General features: G+C 42.6%; 1 protein-coding gene across 4 annotated transcripts in view; it reads right to left on the bottom strand.

The window, feature by feature from the left end:
• The window catches only part of LOC145403027 (echinoderm microtubule-associated protein-like 2), a 333,938-nt gene that overhangs the window by 127,023 nt on the left and 189,421 nt on the right, over positions 1 to 17,494 (bottom strand). For 2 of the 4 annotated variants that reach the window (XM_080274858.1, XM_080274861.1), the window contains exons 2-4: positions 8,909 to 9,061; positions 7,893 to 8,040; positions 2,330 to 2,635 (exon numbers count right to left, since the gene is read on the bottom strand). In XM_080274858.1, coding sequence (XP_080130984.1) covers positions 2,330 to 2,635; positions 7,893 to 8,040; positions 8,909 to 9,061 — 607 coding nt within the window. The remainder of the gene's footprint in view (positions 1 to 2,329; positions 2,636 to 7,892; positions 8,041 to 8,908; positions 9,062 to 17,494) is intronic. The other 2 variants (XM_080274859.1, XM_080274860.1) reach the window with 2 other exon arrangements.

Genomic DNA, 17,494 nt, shown 5'->3' with positions numbered 1-17,494 from the left:
GAGGGGGAAGGGCTGGGGGGATTGAAAGACAATGTGGAGAGTGTGAGGGAAGAGGAAGACGGGGAAAGAAGAGGAAGGGGTAGAAAAGTTAAAGGAAGAGGGGGAAAGCGAGGCAGAGAATGTGAACAGCCGAGGAAATGACAGGGAAAAGAAGGAAGAAGGCAAATGGGAAGAGAAGGGAAGGGAAGGGAAAGAAAAGATAAACGAAGAAAATGGAACAGAAAGAATGGATATACCAAGGAAAGGAAAGGAAAGGAAAGGAAAGGAAAGGAGGGAAGGAAAAATGAAAAGGGAGGGAGTAAGACAGCCGCATTAGGTAAGGGCGTGGGCTAACTGCTAACAAGGTACAGTACTGGCGGTGAGTGAGAGAGAGAGAGAGAGAGAGAGAGAGAGAGAGAGGGGGGGGGAATGGGAGATAACAGAAAGAAAAATGAAGAAAAGGTGGAATGGGGGAACAGAGGATGGGTAAATGAGGAAAGTGGGAGAGACGATTGAGAAAAGGAAGGAGGGTAAACAGGAGAAGGGAACGGGAAGAGGAAAAATGAAAGAATGGGAATGAAAGGGAGAAAAAATAACTAAAGGGACAGAAGCAAACTGGAGAGGAATGGGAAAGGAGAAGGGAACGTGGGGAAGGAAAAAGAAAGAAGGTTGAGGAAAACGAAAATATATGAAATAATAGGCAAAGTTAAAGAATGATGTATGAGGTGGAGATGTTTGGAATTGTAAGGAAAAAAAATGCTGAAAATGAAAATAATGACAATGAAGAAGAAATTATGGTATGGATGAATGAACGCAAAAGGAAAGGAAATAATGGTGTTGGAGACACAATTGTACTGACTGGGTGAAACAAAAATAGTGATGATAATGAATACGACGAGAACAGAAAATGAGTTACACGGTGGGGATGGAGGAAAATACAGGGAAGAATACAAGCAGACGAAAGAGGCGGATCCAGGGTGTAGGGGAAGGAGGGGAGAGGGACCAAGCAGTGGGGGCTCCAGTCACCCGCCTCTCCGTGGCAAGTGTAAGGACTAAGCAGCCTTATCTCGGGCACCTACCCTCCTGACTGGGCTGTATTGGACTGATTGACAGAACATACTGAATTATTAAATAAAAACGATAATATATGTCTGAACATTTCTTGTTTAAATATTACTTTATTGAAGATGTGTTATTATGGTTCTAAAATAAACTGTCACAGATAAGTGTATTAACATTACAGTACTTCAAATCTTGAATGTATGATTGTAAATGGTAAAAACATGAAAAGTTTTGGAACTCCCCTTTAACCTTTACAATCCGATAACGTATTTTATATTTAGTTCTTCACACCACCCAATGGTTTAATTTAACTTAGGAGATCCATCGAATTGTGGAGGGATTAATGAAAGTTTAATTTAATCCCTCAAGTTCGGCAAGTCAATCCCAAGCTGAATAAAAGCGTCAGGCGATAGCAGAATAAACTGGAAAAGACGTCACAGGATTCAAGTGTTTGTGTTACAAATGCTGGAGCCGCCCCTGCGAAACGGGAGTGAAATATGACAGGAGGAGAGAGCAGTGTGTGGAAGAATGATAAGAGAGAGGTAAAGCATGTCGAAGAACACTAGCAACTTATCCTACGACTGGCGTTTATATCACGAGTTCTGCTTCTGCATTTAGTCACTTTAAACCCACTTGAACTTCGGCTTACATTAAATCAAAATGGAAATTGTTTATTTAAAAAAAAAATACCGTAGACGAATGTGCAGTGATAACGAAATTTCATCATACTTGCGATTTATGGAAACGGTGTGAAAACGATGTGAAATATCTTTTAAGTTACAAATGAAGAGCTTAGTAAACTTCTTTAATAATGAAAGCTCATACGTTTTGTTTAACGGACTCGATTTATAAGTTGGTGTTATTTAATTAGGTGTACGCAGTGAGAAATTAATGAACTTCGAAGTGCATAGAGGAATTAGTGGACACCTGAAAACATTCATTACAGCAAACCTGGGTAAATAAATTGAGGATTACATGCTGAAGCAGAAATGCTGAAATGAAAATAAACATTAACATACATGCCTGCAAAGGAAATCATAAACATGAAAATGCAAAAAATATTCGGTCATGCATTTGATCTCGAATATTGCAGAACGGATGTAAACAAAACCATGCGTTACATTAGAGAAAATTACGACAAAAAAATACAGCAAATATAAGATGAACCATGCTCTAGGACAAAACAAATATTTAATCCATGCTCAAAACTAAAATGACAATCGCTTAAGCAAAAATGTGTGGGAGGCAAAAACAAAAATCTGAGTTAAATAAAAAAATCCAGACGTACCTGGCAACAAGCTGAGCGTTAGCAGGCGAAGAGGAGGAAGGAGAGGAAGCAATGGCGTGGTGATGCTGAGGGCTACTGAACGCTCTTGCAGGCGTGGAGAAGTCGCTAGTCGATACCCACCTCTTGTTTAGGGCTCCGGGACGGATGTAAGGGGTGGTGGATGAGGTGGATGGGCGGATAGGGGCCTGGGTAGGGGATGGGGACGGTGCGGGGCTGACCGATGAGGAGCTGTGGCCATCTGAGTACAGGCTGGACGTGGACTGGTAGTGAGGGGCTCGTCTGCTGGTGGGAACCCCATCATTTCTTCTTTTTTATGAAGTGGAACTTTAATTTGTGCTTCAGTCAACCTTTAACTTAAATTATATATCCGTTCTCCCTAGCTCCTTTCGTGTTCATTTAATTTAAGGAAGGTTGGAATGTCATTCGTAAAAGTTCATGTGGGTCTGTACGAGTGTGGGTGACTCCAATGCTCACCACTCTGAACAATGAGTGTCTGGCCAGGTGACAACGCACGAACAGTTCCGCCGTGTGTCATTACGTAGCTGTACATAAACTCTCCAACCAGAAAGGGATGGGGATTGGATTTATCCACACTCATACACATAGTCATGAACTTTTCGGGGTGACAGTAAAGTTTCTTAAAGGTATTTCTTTTCCTTCTGTGATGATTTTGACGTTCAAGTGGCTGTGTCGCAATGTTATATAATAACTTATGCGAATGAATGCACAGTTCACAATGTATTCATTCATCCACTTACAAATTCTAACACTGTGACGCAATCACATGCACGCCAGAATTATCACAGGAGACAGTAATACCTCGAAGTAACCGGAATTTAGCTAGTTGCTCGATTTTCCTACTCATTTTCGAAATTTGGGCACAAAGTCTGTTGGAATTTTTGTTTGTCCGAGTCTCTTAGCATGAGGACATCTGTTATTCTTATGGTCAACGCTTAAATCATCGCCCTTCAGAATAAGGTAAATAAGGGAGTCATATGTTTAGCTGGCGAAATTTGGAAAATCAGTTAAAGAATATGAGCGCGGAATGAAACCGGTTAAGGTTTTACAAAACCATAACATCGGATTCCTATGAAATGATAATGTAAATCAATAAAGAGCACAGTTCTAGGTCAACTTTCTTCTGTGACGTTCTTCCGCAAATCACTGTGGGTTCTTTAAAGTGGTCGTATGGCTTTTTTATTTTTTATTTTTTTCAGCAGTGATGGCCTAGATCCACGTCATTCCAGCCCATCCGAGGCTAATTTCCAATCTTATTCTACGGCCACGTCCACACGTGCTTTCGAACATATGTTGGCAACACGGCAGGCAACAAGTTCAGGAACATGTTTGCAGTAGTATATGGACAGATGTTTGCAAACATGTTTCATTGCAGCTTAGACCACTGGCAGCAGAGGCGATGGGATAACAGTGTCCATACGAGGCAGCTGAGACTTCATCATGATGTTGCCAACATGATCTGGACTCTGCTGTTTCCAACATGTCTGCAGCGTGTTCGTTGCTGTGTTGCGTACATGTTGCCAGCACTTGTTAGAGCACACGTGTGGACGCACACTTAGTCGTCGACTGCGACCGTTTTGATCCATTTCAAATCTGAAAACACAAGATAGATTCATTTTTGGTCCTCTGGATGAATCAGAACCATGATGCACCAGCAAAAACAAAGGCAGACTGCCTATGACCATAATGCACCAAGTAACAAAAACATCGCCTTTAATGAATGAATCGTAAACAAACCACCAGTAGTGGCACTGTCCTATATCAGCCCATTAGCTCCCAGGGTTCTTGTGTGAGCGACTGTGCTGGAAGGGTACTATGCGTACCGCCCTCGCCTATAGGCTCATAGCTGATAAGCTCAAAGTTCTCTACCCCGGGGTTCCCTCCTTAATTAACTATCCAAAATGCCCAGTTTCGTCCTATGCTGAGGACACAAGTGGGTTAGAAACCCCACAACATCTTGCATATTTTTATTTGCGAAAGGAACGTCACAGAAGGAAGTTGGCTTAGAGCTGTCCACCGTACTGATTCCCGTTATTATTTTTTCTGCGGAATCTGGTGTTATGGTTATGTATACACTATCCATTAAATTTGCCTTGATGCTCTAATACTCTTGGGAGGTTGGGATGAACTGAAATTTACCAAATTCGATTACTATGAAAATGGATTTATCTCCACTCCTCTGAGAGCACAGTGGATGTTTTTGTGTCTTTTTTTTTTTTTTACCTGAAAGATGTTGATTTCAAGCTACAGTTTACTGAAAATTATTATTCCAATGCCAGTTTCCACAGTACTGACTGAACGGGGACCTTCACAGAATAGTTTATCCTTTCAAACTAGAAAACGATAGAGAAAAATGAAATTTTGAGGTTGGACGGATGTAAATCATGTTTTTCGATTCGGCTACTACAGTTTTTATTGCAAACTACGCTTTATGATGGGCCATGAAGATGTGAATATAGGGGGGTGGGGCGGGCGGGGGATGGGCTGTTAAAAGCACAACAAAAACAAAAAACAAACAAACAAGAAAATTAGCCAAAACATATCCAAGCATCAACTCACTGGACGAAAAAATGCATTACCATAAGAGCTGCAAGTTACGTCTGCATGTATGTCAGAGCTCTGGGCGAAACAAACGGTATAATACAGCCTAGACTAACGGCCGTCAGTTTGCTGGGTGCGAAGATTCGTAACGCCTATTCCCCAGCGATTCATTTTGCACATAATCCTTAATAATCCCCTTGTATGTTACTGATCCAAACTGTGTCGATAACCCACTCAGTTCGATGACGTATTTTTTTCTTTAATTTTATTCCTGATATCTCCAGAAAATGTTATTACCATGAAAGGGTTTGGGAATCGTAAGGGTTAGACACAGCCATCACCAACCCCTTCACTACAAGCGGTTTGGCCTATGTTCAATGCAATTATCAGGTGGTAGCAAAAATAAACACGTCATCAGACTGAAGGGCTTAATCAGATATACACAACACACAAGAACAATTAAGGCATAAGATGAAGAATAAATCGCCAAGGAAATGACACCACGAAATATCCTACGCCAACGAGAATACGGCCATAAACCTACTGGGCGCTCGAGTCTTCAGCGATGCAACTCAAGACTTAGCCAAATTAACTAACATCATGCGGCTCTAAGGAATGATTATTCTTGTTAGTCCACACACACACATACATACACAACGGACCTCATTCGTGGCTTGGGAGATTCCTTTAACATCTCTTCCGCTGCGAGTCATTTTTGCTTTTTACACCTTAATCCCTTCTTGCATGTTCCTGAAGCAAACTATGAACATATCAAAAATAAAAAGATACAAGAGAGTATAAAGGTGTAACATGCCGAATAATCGCTAAGGAAGAACTGCTACGAATCTCCCGTCAACCAGTTATGTGGGATTTATGTCTCACTATCTTCAGTATAGAGATGGAATTTAGAATTTGCATCATAACCATTAACTTACCTCAGATTATTCTTCATATCATTCATAATACATTTTAACTGTTTGTATGCCTTTTTCAAAAGGATGGGGAATGTGATACACGGCTATATGTCTTGGTACCTAAACATTCTTGCTTTCTTCGTTTGCCTGCCAATTTATTTATTTACACATTTCTTCTACACAAAGAGTCAGAAAAAATGTATATATCACTCATTATATATCTAATCTCTGCATTTGTTTGTTTAACTGGTTTTCTGTTTTCTCTCTACCAAAATATCTCCGCTACTACCAAAACACCCCCTTCCCAATTCTCTCACTTATTTCCCCATCACACTTCACTGCTACCATACTCCTTCCAACCATACACTGTCCTCTCTTAACATGCTTCCTCCCTACCATACCATTTCCCTTTCAGCAATGTTTCTTCCCTACCATCCTTGTCTTACCTTCTTACCACGGTTATGTGGTACCATGCTCTTTCCTCAACTTCCTACCATTGCCAGTGTCCTATCTTACTTCCATACCATATCCTTCGTTGCCATTTCTCTTCCCTACCATTACAAAATCTCCCTCCGCTCACAACACCAACACCCAAGCTACCATGTGCCTTTCTTACCTTTGTTCCTCCCAGTCTTGTCTTCTCTATCTTACTACCATACCCCACTTGCCACTACCATGTCCTTTAACTACGACTGTCCCTTCTTACCTTGCTACCATACCCAGTTTCCAGCTACCATGATCTCTTTCTACCATTTTCCCTTCCGATACTACGTTTTCTTCCATACTTCTATATCCGACTTCCAACCTAATACCATATGTCCTTCCTACCACTGTGATCCTTCTAGTCATGTCTATTCTACCATACTACCATACCACGCTTGGAACTACCATGTATCTTTCCTACAATGAGTCTTCCTATCTATCCACCTCCGTCAGTATTCCTACCCTACCATGCACCTTTGTTCTTCGTCAACCATACTTTCCACCTACCATGTTACTATATAACCATGAAAGGTTCTCCTCCTAACATATCACGCTTTCTTCCCACCATGCTTCCTTCTAATCATAAATCTCTTCTTCCTTCCTACCATACTCCAGCCCACTTATATTTCTGCCCTCGTAATTTCATACTTTTACCATGATGATGTTTTGCCTACCATACCATGTTCATTACTGATACCATTACGCTTTTGTCTGTCATAAATCTTACCTGCCTTCGAATCATAACATGTTCTCCAATACCTTCCACACCTTCCTACTACACCGCCAAGCTTCCCACTACCAACTTTCCGGTCTCCCTACCATACCACGCCCCCAACTACACATATCTTCCCTAACCCCTACTATAGCACGCCATCAGCTTCCCAAAAACCTTCCGATCTCCCTACCATACCACGCTCCCGACTACCATACATCTCGATCTCCTTTGCCATACCCGCCACTAACATACATCTTCCCTTACTTCCTTCCTACCACGGGCAACCATGTATCCTATCATCATTCATGTTCCTTGCTTTCCTCCCTTCTAGATAAGTTCAGTTCCGAATCTAGTCCTACCATTTTTTTTTTTCCCGTATCGCTCTGCCACGGCAAGTGCCTCCCCACCAGTCATCCTTACCTTGTGACCACACCAATGGTCGTATTCTCCTAAGCTTAAGAGGCTGTGTAGCACCTTGTCCCCAACTACTGATTTAGCACAATGCACTTTGATATTTTCTTGCATGCTACCGTATATAACCTATTTCTATTTACTGCCGACATGATCAGTAACCAATCCATATTATCCATTTCGGACTCAGGAGGGGCTGTAACACAGGAAGCCCTATGCCTATGCTACTGGGTCAGATCACTTAAGCCGTACATGATACAGCAGCCTCCGTCCACCCCCCGGCCTTCAAGCTTTAGTGCATTAATGCACGGTAGTTTGTACGTACATCACAGATGAGATTATTTACGTACATTGTGCAGAAACAAACTAGTAATGAAGAGATGCAAGACAGCCTCCTAAGCTGGCGATAATACGATCCCAAGTGTCCTTTAACATTATTTTCCCAACCATAACAAATATACGGCGGGAGTGTTTGTCCTACCTGGAAAGTGCGGTGGATGAGGCGGGTCTGGCAGGCAGGCAGGTGGAGGCCCTCTTGGTGGCGTCCCGCATCTCGCTACTGTTGTGTTGCCGCAGCCGCACCCCATCCTTGGTGGGGGTCCCGCGGCCCCCCGATGACGCCCCCTGCACTGTAACATGACACCATGGTCAATGAGCTTGCAACAACACACCAACATACCTACACTACACAGAACAATACTGAACTCTGAGGGCAAGACTGTAATGGTATTATTCTTGACCTGGATATCCAGTTTACCCTTTCAGCGTCCATTCATATTAGTCCATCACGGACAGGTTCACTGTAGGACTGGACCCTCCCCACTGAGCAAGAGCTCAGTGACCTTCCCACATGAAACAGGTAAGCAATGGCTGATGGCGAACTAGCGAGAGGGCTGGTTTTACTAAAGATGACCTCTAGTCTCTAATTCAGCTATCCTCTGGTAAACTCAAATCACTAGCAGTGAGATTACATGGTGGGTACTCTACCAACTGAGCCACTGATTCATTCTATTAATCCACTAGCATTTTAAATTTAACTCGTTTTGTATAATAAACAGTTTTTAAACTCATTTTGACATGTTTCCAATGCCTGTCAATTCATTCTTTTTTTTCCCTTAACTAAAATGCCCTTTGCTGTGTTCTGTTAAACCGTACAGTACGATAAAGACGCCCTGTCAGTTCATTTTTGCTATCCCTAAACATTTACCAGAAGTCAACTTTAGATACGCTTCTCAAGCCGAAAAGATTAAACCCTTCGATCCCAAGGCAATGTTTTTAAATTATATTCTTGCTAACTTAAAATTATTTTATTCACTTTAGGTGAGACTTCTAGAACTGGTGCGGCTAGATATTGCTTTGTATAAATCCGTTCACGACACAAGATCTCCCCTATGCTTAAGATAATAGCCTGGTAGCAGCAAGAATAAAAAAAAATAACGTACTCCAGCTGAAGGGCTAAAACATCTACTATCTTATTCTGCTCTTTGTGTAACTCACGCCTGGAATTATTCTCTATGGTGCTGAGGCGGCGGAGGACGTCAGCGAGGGTTGACCGCAGGCACATTATCTCGTCCGTCTGCTCGTGCACCTTCTTCTCCAGGTCCCCCACCCGGTCCCGCAGGCTCTCCTTCTCACTCTCCAGCATCTCATCTGAAAAGCGAGAGAACATCGAGTTAAACATCATTATAGGTCAGAATAATGAAGGGCTGAAAAAAGGGTTTAAATTTGGTAAAGTTACCCACAAAATGCATTTTCTGTACAGCAACATATTTTGAAGAAAACGTATGGGTTTATTATTTTAGGAGTAACAATACTACTTAGCAACACTCCTTCCTTTCCAGGTTTGGTGCAGATAGTTATAAACATACTCGTTTTCTGTTCGGTGATCTCCACTGCAGAAAACAATTAAATTCTGTGATTGATGGTGTAGCTAAAACTGTTTGGAACATAAAAATGGAGACAAGATTTTAAAATACTCAACATCCTGAATTGTAAACAGGTATTTCCTCCATCTGCAACCCCTCTATTACTCTTCCCCCGATGATAAACGAATTATCGAATATTAAACATGCCTACAGGAGTTCAAAAAAAATAGTTAAATCATAAATGACTACGTAGTTTCCACGTTATGCCTTTAAAATATCTAGTACCGCAGAAAAGCTATACCCATATATTCTGCCTACCCATCCTTTCACACTCCCTTGCCTACACTCCCGGAGACGCTGAACTGCAATATAAACTATGCATCATCTGACTGATCTACTGTGTCGTGCAATACAATGTTTACAAACTTACTCCAAGCATCCAGCACCCGGGTTATGGTGACTGGAGGGGGAGACGCGCCCCCCACCATCTTGCCCCCCCTGTAGCCCCCTCCCCACAGCCTCGGGTATGGGGGACGGGGGACTCCGGGGCTGGTGGGGGGGTGCAGGAAGGGGATGGTGTGGTTGTGGTGAAGTGGCGACGATGGTGACGAAGTGTGGTTGTGGTGGGGGTGGAGTGGCGACGAGGGAGTGGAGGCGTGGTTGTGATAATGGTGGGGGGTTGGTGGGGATGGAGGAACGTTGTGGTAGTGGGGGGTTGGTGGGGAAGGGGTGTGGTTGGTGTGGTTGTGGTGAGGTAGCATGTGGCTGGAGGGCTCATGGTGACCCTACCACAACTACTACCACAACCATCGCGGCACTACAAGCACAACTACCACCACTATCACCACCGGAAGACATTGCTTTCACAATTATCGGCTCCTCATCATCACTATTTCTTGCTTTGGTCGTTCTTCTTATTGCTTCTTTCTTCCATCAGTTCCTTTAATGTATCTTTCGGTTGGCGGTTTTCACTTTAGTCGGTCTGTTTGTATATTATTCCTTTCAGTCTACCTCGATTTTCTGTTTAATCTGACTATTCCTACGACAAGACACACCATAAGAATACTGTACATACACAAATTTCAATGACATAGAGACACACACAGAGAGAGAGAGAGAGAGAGAGAGAGAGAGAGAGAGAGAGAGGAATATACAAAAAAATCATGGTAATATCTGGGCATCAACTTAGTCATCTCTTCGTACCTGTTAAAGATTTTCAGAATAAAATCACAAAAATACCCATACGCAAGCCAGCATTATGTCCCACAGGTTAATCACGTATACACCGCGGCATTAAACAAGCAATTAAGGACTATTAAATGGTAATGAGGAAGAAGAGGTAATAACTCATGGAAGTGGGTCAACAGAAAAGCGTAATTATATGGCAAAAATGAACCCGAAAGAGTTGCTGGTGGTCATGATATATTTATTTACAACTTCTGCTACTCTAATAATAATAATAATAATAATAATAATAATAATAATAATAATAATAACAACAACAACAACAATAACACATTTTACGAGGGAACCCATGATTATAGAAAGAAACTCATACTTAGTACCGGTTGTGACGAAAAGGGAGGGAGGGAGGAAGAAAGAAAAAGAAAGAAAGAAGAAAGGAAGGAAGTACGGGGGTAGGAAGGGGGGGAAGGGGGAGAATGATGAACTGATGAAGGAAGACAAGAGAGCATGGGTGAGAATGGAATTAAGAAGGAAAGGAGGACAGAAAGGAAAGGAAAAAGTAATACAAACAGAAAGAATCGAACACAAAAACAAAAAGGGAAAAAAAAGTTGGATGGAATGACGACAGAAGGAAAGGAAAGGAGAGGAGAAAAAGGAAGGAAACGAAAGGAAGAGGAATAGGAAAGAAGACAGGAGGAGAGGTATGCGAGGGAGGAGGAGGATGATAAAGAAGGAGAGGACAAAGGAGGAGGAAGATAAAGGGAGAGATAAGGTAGGGACGAGAAAGACAGAGGTAGGAATAATTACTGATATAATCTTTCTAAATGCTTTGGCTTTATTAAGCCTTTCCCTTCCCTAACTCACTCCTCTCTTCCTTCCTTCTTCTTCCTTCCTCCCTTCCCTTCTCCCTCTCTCTCCTTCCTTCCCCTTCTCCCTCCCTCTCTTCTTCATTCCTTCCCTCCCTCCCTCCTTGCTTCCTTTCTTTCTTCTTTCCTTCCTTACATATGCATTACGTTCTCCATCTTCCTTCCCTTCCCTTTTCCTACCTTCTCATCCCTCCTGCTTCTGTCCTCTCTTCCTTCCATTTCCCCTTCACTCCCCTCGTACACTCCCTCCCATGCCTTTCTTTCCTATCCTTCACTTCATATCTTTCCTTCTTCCTTTCATTTCCTTCCCTTCTATTTTTATGCTTCTTTCTCTTTTCTCTTCTTCTCAGTTCCTTCCTTCTTGTCTTCATTCCCGTCGTATCTCTCTCCCACATCTTCCTTTAACTCCTTTACTTCCTTCTTGTCCTTCCTTTCTCTTCTTATCCTTCCTTCCTTCATCCATTCATTTCTTTCTCTTCCCTCACATTTCCTCTCTTCCCCTCCTTCATTTTCATCCTTTCCTTCCATTCTTTTCTTGTCTTTCCTTCTCTCCCCTTCTCTGCTCACTCTCCATCCCGCAGCCTTCCCTTCTCCCCCTCTCACCCTTCTTACTTATTCAATGCTACCTTCCCTCTTTTCCTTCTTCTCTGTCATCCTTCTCTCTCTTTCCTCTCCCTTCTTTCTTTTATTTTAAATTTTCTGTCTTCCCCTCCTCCAACCCCCCCCCTTCCTTTCTTCTTTCCTTCCCTCCTTCCTTTCACACCTCCCCCTTCCTTCATTCCTTCTCGTTTTTTCCTTCCATTCATTTTTCACTTTCATCCTCTCTCTCTCTCTCTCTCTCTCTCTCTCTCTCTCTCTCTCTCTCTCTCTCTCTCTCTCTCTCTCTCTCATTGCCCTAATATCCTCCCTCATCCGGTATCTCTTTATGGGTCCGAGGCAATGCAGTTGTGTGTGTGTGTGTGTGTGTGTGTGTGTGTGTGTGTGTGTGTGTGTGTGTGTGTGTGTGTGTGTGTGTGAGAGAGAGAGAGAGAGAGAGAGAGAGAGAGAGAGAGAGAGAGAGAGAGAGAGAGAGAGAGAGAGAGAGAGAACCAATTCTCGTCGTGAGAGCGCTTCATTTGTATTATAATTTTCTAGCTACTAAGATGCTGAAGAGGAACACCTTCACGTGGTGGCACCAATATAACACGGCGGCTCCACCGCCCAGTTATATAAATGCCCAAAGAGGATGGTAGACTGCAGGAGGAGGGGAACTTAAGCTTGCAATCTACTGGGTTCACATTTTACCCCCTGGTAGTGAATGGGTTTGATATAGGCTCTATCTTACCCCTCTACAGTTCATTTACCTTTCGTCGTTCTGTAGTTTATTTCTCACTGTTCCACGACAGAATAAGACAATACTACGGCCCTACATCTTTCCCATACCACTTCTTCATGACTAGCACAATACTCCAGTGTTAATCTCTTGTTCTGAATTCAGGATGGAGAGATGCTAATTTTGCGCCTTTTCAAAGTGAACCAAGTACAGTTCAAGATTGTCTCTGAAGTTGAATTAAATCATATGGAGTTGAGAAGAATAAAATACCCAATATGTCGTCCATCCTCATCCTAATTCACTGTCCCACATGTATGCCCGGTATGAAGCCCTGACCACGGCTGTTTATGGGGTCATGCATAAGAGAGGAAAGGACGCCCCAAATACGCTGTTTCCCTTCCTATGCCGTTGGAGGTACAAGCCAGCCTGCGTTACATCCTAAGCCATTAACACCTTCAATCCCATGACGCAGTATTGTAGTTACTTCTTCCCACCTTCAGACGATTTTGTGTAATTCAAGGAAGGCCTCTCGTACTGAACGGGTTAATGAAAGTTGTAGCTAACCCCTCCACTTCGAACTGTTTCTCCTACGATGAAGAAAATCGTCTGAGTACCAATAAAATGCAAATTACATCATCGGATTGAAAAGGTTTTAACAGGACGGATTTCAAGCACCCCATCCCACCGCTTTGAGTCACCTTGGGCTAAGGATACAGGGGATTTCTGTGTGTGTGTGTGTGTGTGTGTGTGTGTGTGTGTGTGTGTGTGTGTGTGTGTGTGTGTGTGTGTGTGTGTGTGTGTGTGTGTGTGTGTGTGTGTGTGTGTATCCAACGCTGGGCACTGGCTTGATACCCGTTCCCTGAGGCCCAACCGTTCTCCTACGTGACACATACCTTCATTCGTCACCACCTCGGTACTAATACCCACCGTTCGTACTGAATACATACTAAGGCTGTCTCATTCACGACTGGTGCCTGGGTATTAGCTGGGGGGAAGGGGAAGCGATTATGACATGCAGATAATACCATGTGGAAGATTAGTATAGTCTCTTTTAACGAGCTTAGTATCATCAAACCGTTCCCTGCTTCAACTTGGGACTGAACCCTCGCCCTTTCACACTGCAGACCACTTCTCTACCCACTTGACCACATGAACAGATGGTGCAATACTGGTAACAAATAGTATAAGGTATCATGGTACAGCAATAATAATGTGAGGTAAATGTGTAACAGATGTGAAGAACTGTGGCTTAGAGAAGGAAGGTGTCTGCTGTTGTGGAATCTGAGTTGTAAATTTTAAGATGATGATGATAATGATGATGATGATGATGTGTGATCTAGGTCAAAAGCAGGTAAAGATGCAACACAAAGGCATTATTTGATATCTCCCATCATCACTGTCTTTAAATTGTGATGGAGCACGTTTCTTTCCCCTCTCTCGCACATACACCTCCTTCTCCTTTATCCTCCCGCCTTTTATCACCTTCCCTTCTTCACCTTCCCCATTCTCCCCTCATTCCCCTTTTTCTCTATCCCTTCCCGCCTCTCATTTTCCCTATCTCCCTTCCCCCTCTCACACCCCTCCCCTCTGCCCCTTCCCCTCATCACTCCCTCTCCCCACACACTATTACAGATCATTATCCACGTTTATTTCCTCTTCCATTCATCTTCATCATACTCTCCCGTAGCAATTTTTCTTTTTTCGATATGGTACTCTTTATCCTCTTCTTTACCCAATTAAGTCCTCAGTCTCCTCGCTTTAAACCCATCAATATTCTGACGTCATCTTTTAATTAGTTGACCTGACCGAAAACGAATTTATTGAACTAACAAAAGCTCTCTCATATTGTACTTTTTCAAGGCTATATCTTACTCTTTAAATTCTCCGTGTCCCGTAAGTTAACCCAAATCAACTAGAGACAGCGAATTTACCAAAGACGTCCTTGAAATGAGGCGGTTAAACTGCATCCCTCATCGCACCTACAACAAAAACTGGGACCTGAATCTGCAAACTGATCGTTGCGTATCGTAGTCTGGAAGAATGCTTGCTTTGTGCTTTCCTATTCTTTACGCTTGTATGTGTTTGTGACCGTCCCCTGTCAAAAAATAAAAATAAATAAAAAATAAAAAAAATGCCTATGCATGTTAGGTGAAGTCTCGATTCTTGTTCCTTCGCCTGAAAATACCTATATTGTCTAATTCTTCCTCTCTCTCCCTCCTTCTCACTATAATATTGTGTGTGTGTGTGTGTGTGTGTGTGTGTGTGTGTGTGTTCCTTGCCAGCTACACTTATGGTATGCATGAGGTTATATCGTTGAGGGTTTTTTACTACTTCCCTCCTTTCCTCCCTCCTCCTCACGCTCTCTTTCCATCCTCCTCCTCACGTTGTCTTTCCATTCTTTCCCTTTCTTCCCGCTCATTTCGTTGTATGCAAATATTCCGCCTCTAGTCATACCTGAAGACGGTTCACGTAAGGTCGATGCAGTTACGCCTTTCAGCTCACACAATTTCCGTACATGTGTACAATATTTTCCACCTGACCAATTTCCGGCACATATGAAGTTACGACCCATTCCCTGTGACACCTTCCAATTTCAATGTATGCAGTAAACTTGTATCTTCCCTTCTAATTAATTATGTCAGTAAATAGTTCCTACTGTGCCTTTCGATTTCAGTGTACTGTATGTAGTAAATTACAATACATTCTCCCTTCACATCAGTGGTGGGTGTGTGAGCATGAATGAGACATGCAGTACTGACTGAGGTGGTACGGCCATTCCACACTTCCTGGCTACTTTCTCGTTCCGCCTCATCTCCGTCATGGTAATGCGGTTCTCACGACGACAACAATTTGGAAATGCCATTAAGGTAGTTCAGTTCCGTCTCTCTCACCAGATGTTTCCTTGCTTCAGCTTTTGGCCTACTTCGCGTAGGACTTTGTCCCATACGGTGTCGGCAAGGCGTTTATTTGTTGGTGAAACATGTGTAAAGATGAGACCGTTGCAAGGAGAAATTTCTCTTCGTGCATACCAGCACGGCATTAGCCACAGTAATATTCTACAGTGTGTCTCAGATATTAATGGGCGCCTCTGTTGCTACTTCTCAAACACGAGACAGTCGTTTTCATTTCTAGTCTGGCTACCGTTATAAGATACTGTATTGTTCAGGTCACACCGCACCTCTCATACTCATGAGGTTGAGATGCCATGTCTCAATAAAGCCTTGCCCTCAAATATGCCTATTTGTTTCTCTAACAATACCGGTACTGCCAAGATAAACAGCAAATTCTTAATGTTTGTCAGTCGTGTCGTGGACTGGATACATTTGTCTGCGAGTTAATATTCACAGTTTGTATTCCAGACACGGCAAAAAAAGACGAGAATTCCACATTATTAAAATGGTTTGTGATTTTCTCGCGGACACAGGAAAGCTGAGTAAGTCCGAGCTTGATGTGGCAGGATGTCTGTCTCGTGAGCTGGGATGGTTTTCGTGTTACACTGGGGTCGTCACTGGAGAAAAGAAAGTCAGCAGAATGAATTAATACGATGACTAGTGAGAAAGCCGGTCTAATGCGTTGATGTGGGATCTTCACGAGCCGGAGCGAGAAGTGACGCAGCTTGTGGAATGTGATATCGTGAATTTATTAAGATTGTTACTTCATGCTTCCATTCATTGTTCTCACATTTTACTTTCAATCCTCCTCCCCCTTTCGGTTTCCGTTCCTCCTCCTCCTCCTTCTCTTAGTTCTCCTTCTTCATTGCTTCTTCTTTATCTTCATCAATTTCCACTTATTCACTCCCTCTTCCTCCTCTTGGTTTCAGTCTTTCTTAATCTCCTTCTTTGTTTCCTTTCTAAGTCTCCTGTTATTGTCTTTTACCACCTTTAATCCTTCCTTCTTCATGTTCCTTCCATCATTCTCTCCCAATTCTCCCTGTTTCCTTCTTTCCTTTCTTAGTCTCCTACTACTGCCTTTTATCTACTTTCAACCTTCCTTCCCTCATCTCTTCCTAATCCTCCTTCTTTCCGGCTTCCTTCCACAATCTCCCTCCTTCCTTCCTTCATCACTCCCTTCACCTTCTCATCCATTGTTTTTCCCTCTTCTCCTTCCTTCCTTCCTTCCTCCTCTCCACTCTCCTTCCCTCCACCTTGGCCTCTGCTATTGTAATACCGCTGGTGCTCTTCATCATCACCACACTCTCCATAACAACAACAATGGTGATGTGTGTTGTCCTGCTAATGAAACGGGAACAATAGTCACCACAACCACACATCAGTAATAAGCAAGAACATTATGCTGTGATAACAAAATTATAAATACCATCATAATCAAAACAGATAATTACAATTCTTGGCATAAAATAAAGACTAATAAATGGCAACCCAAAGCAGGCAGGAAATAACTCCACCACTGCTATTAAAAAAGAAAAAAAAAATATCGTGCATATTACTATTAGATAATCGTCTTGATTTTCGTGTTTTTTTCAATGTTCACTCTGACCTGCTTGTGAAGTGCCTGGTAGGTGTATGGGTAATCACAAATGTACAAACAATCTTATACGCAAGTCAAACTCAGGAAATCTTATAAACACTGTTCCGAATCCCCCGTGAGAGCAATACTGCACGAGCCCACCTCTGCGATGCTTATTACCAGTCAGTGCCTACCGTATTTCAGAATCTTTTCCAGAGTCCAGTAATCAAACACATGAATTCGGAGGCTACATTGCACAACACTAATACGACATCTCATGCATCATGATGACTTCTGAATTGCTACTTTGGGCAGAAAATTATCACAGGACATATTTGATCTAACACTGCACCCCCGTACAAGAACTAACTCAAACGACCAGCCCTTA

This window comes from Coenobita brevimanus, chromosome 60, assembly GCF_032717465.1.
Source record: "Coenobita brevimanus isolate Jiangsu-jjx chromosome 60, ASM3271746v2, whole genome shotgun sequence".
NCBI lineage: Eukaryota > Metazoa > Arthropoda > Malacostraca > Decapoda > Coenobitidae > Coenobita > Coenobita brevimanus.
Note: the sequence above shows the minus strand (reverse complement) of the source record. Positions and strands in the feature narration are given on the sequence as shown.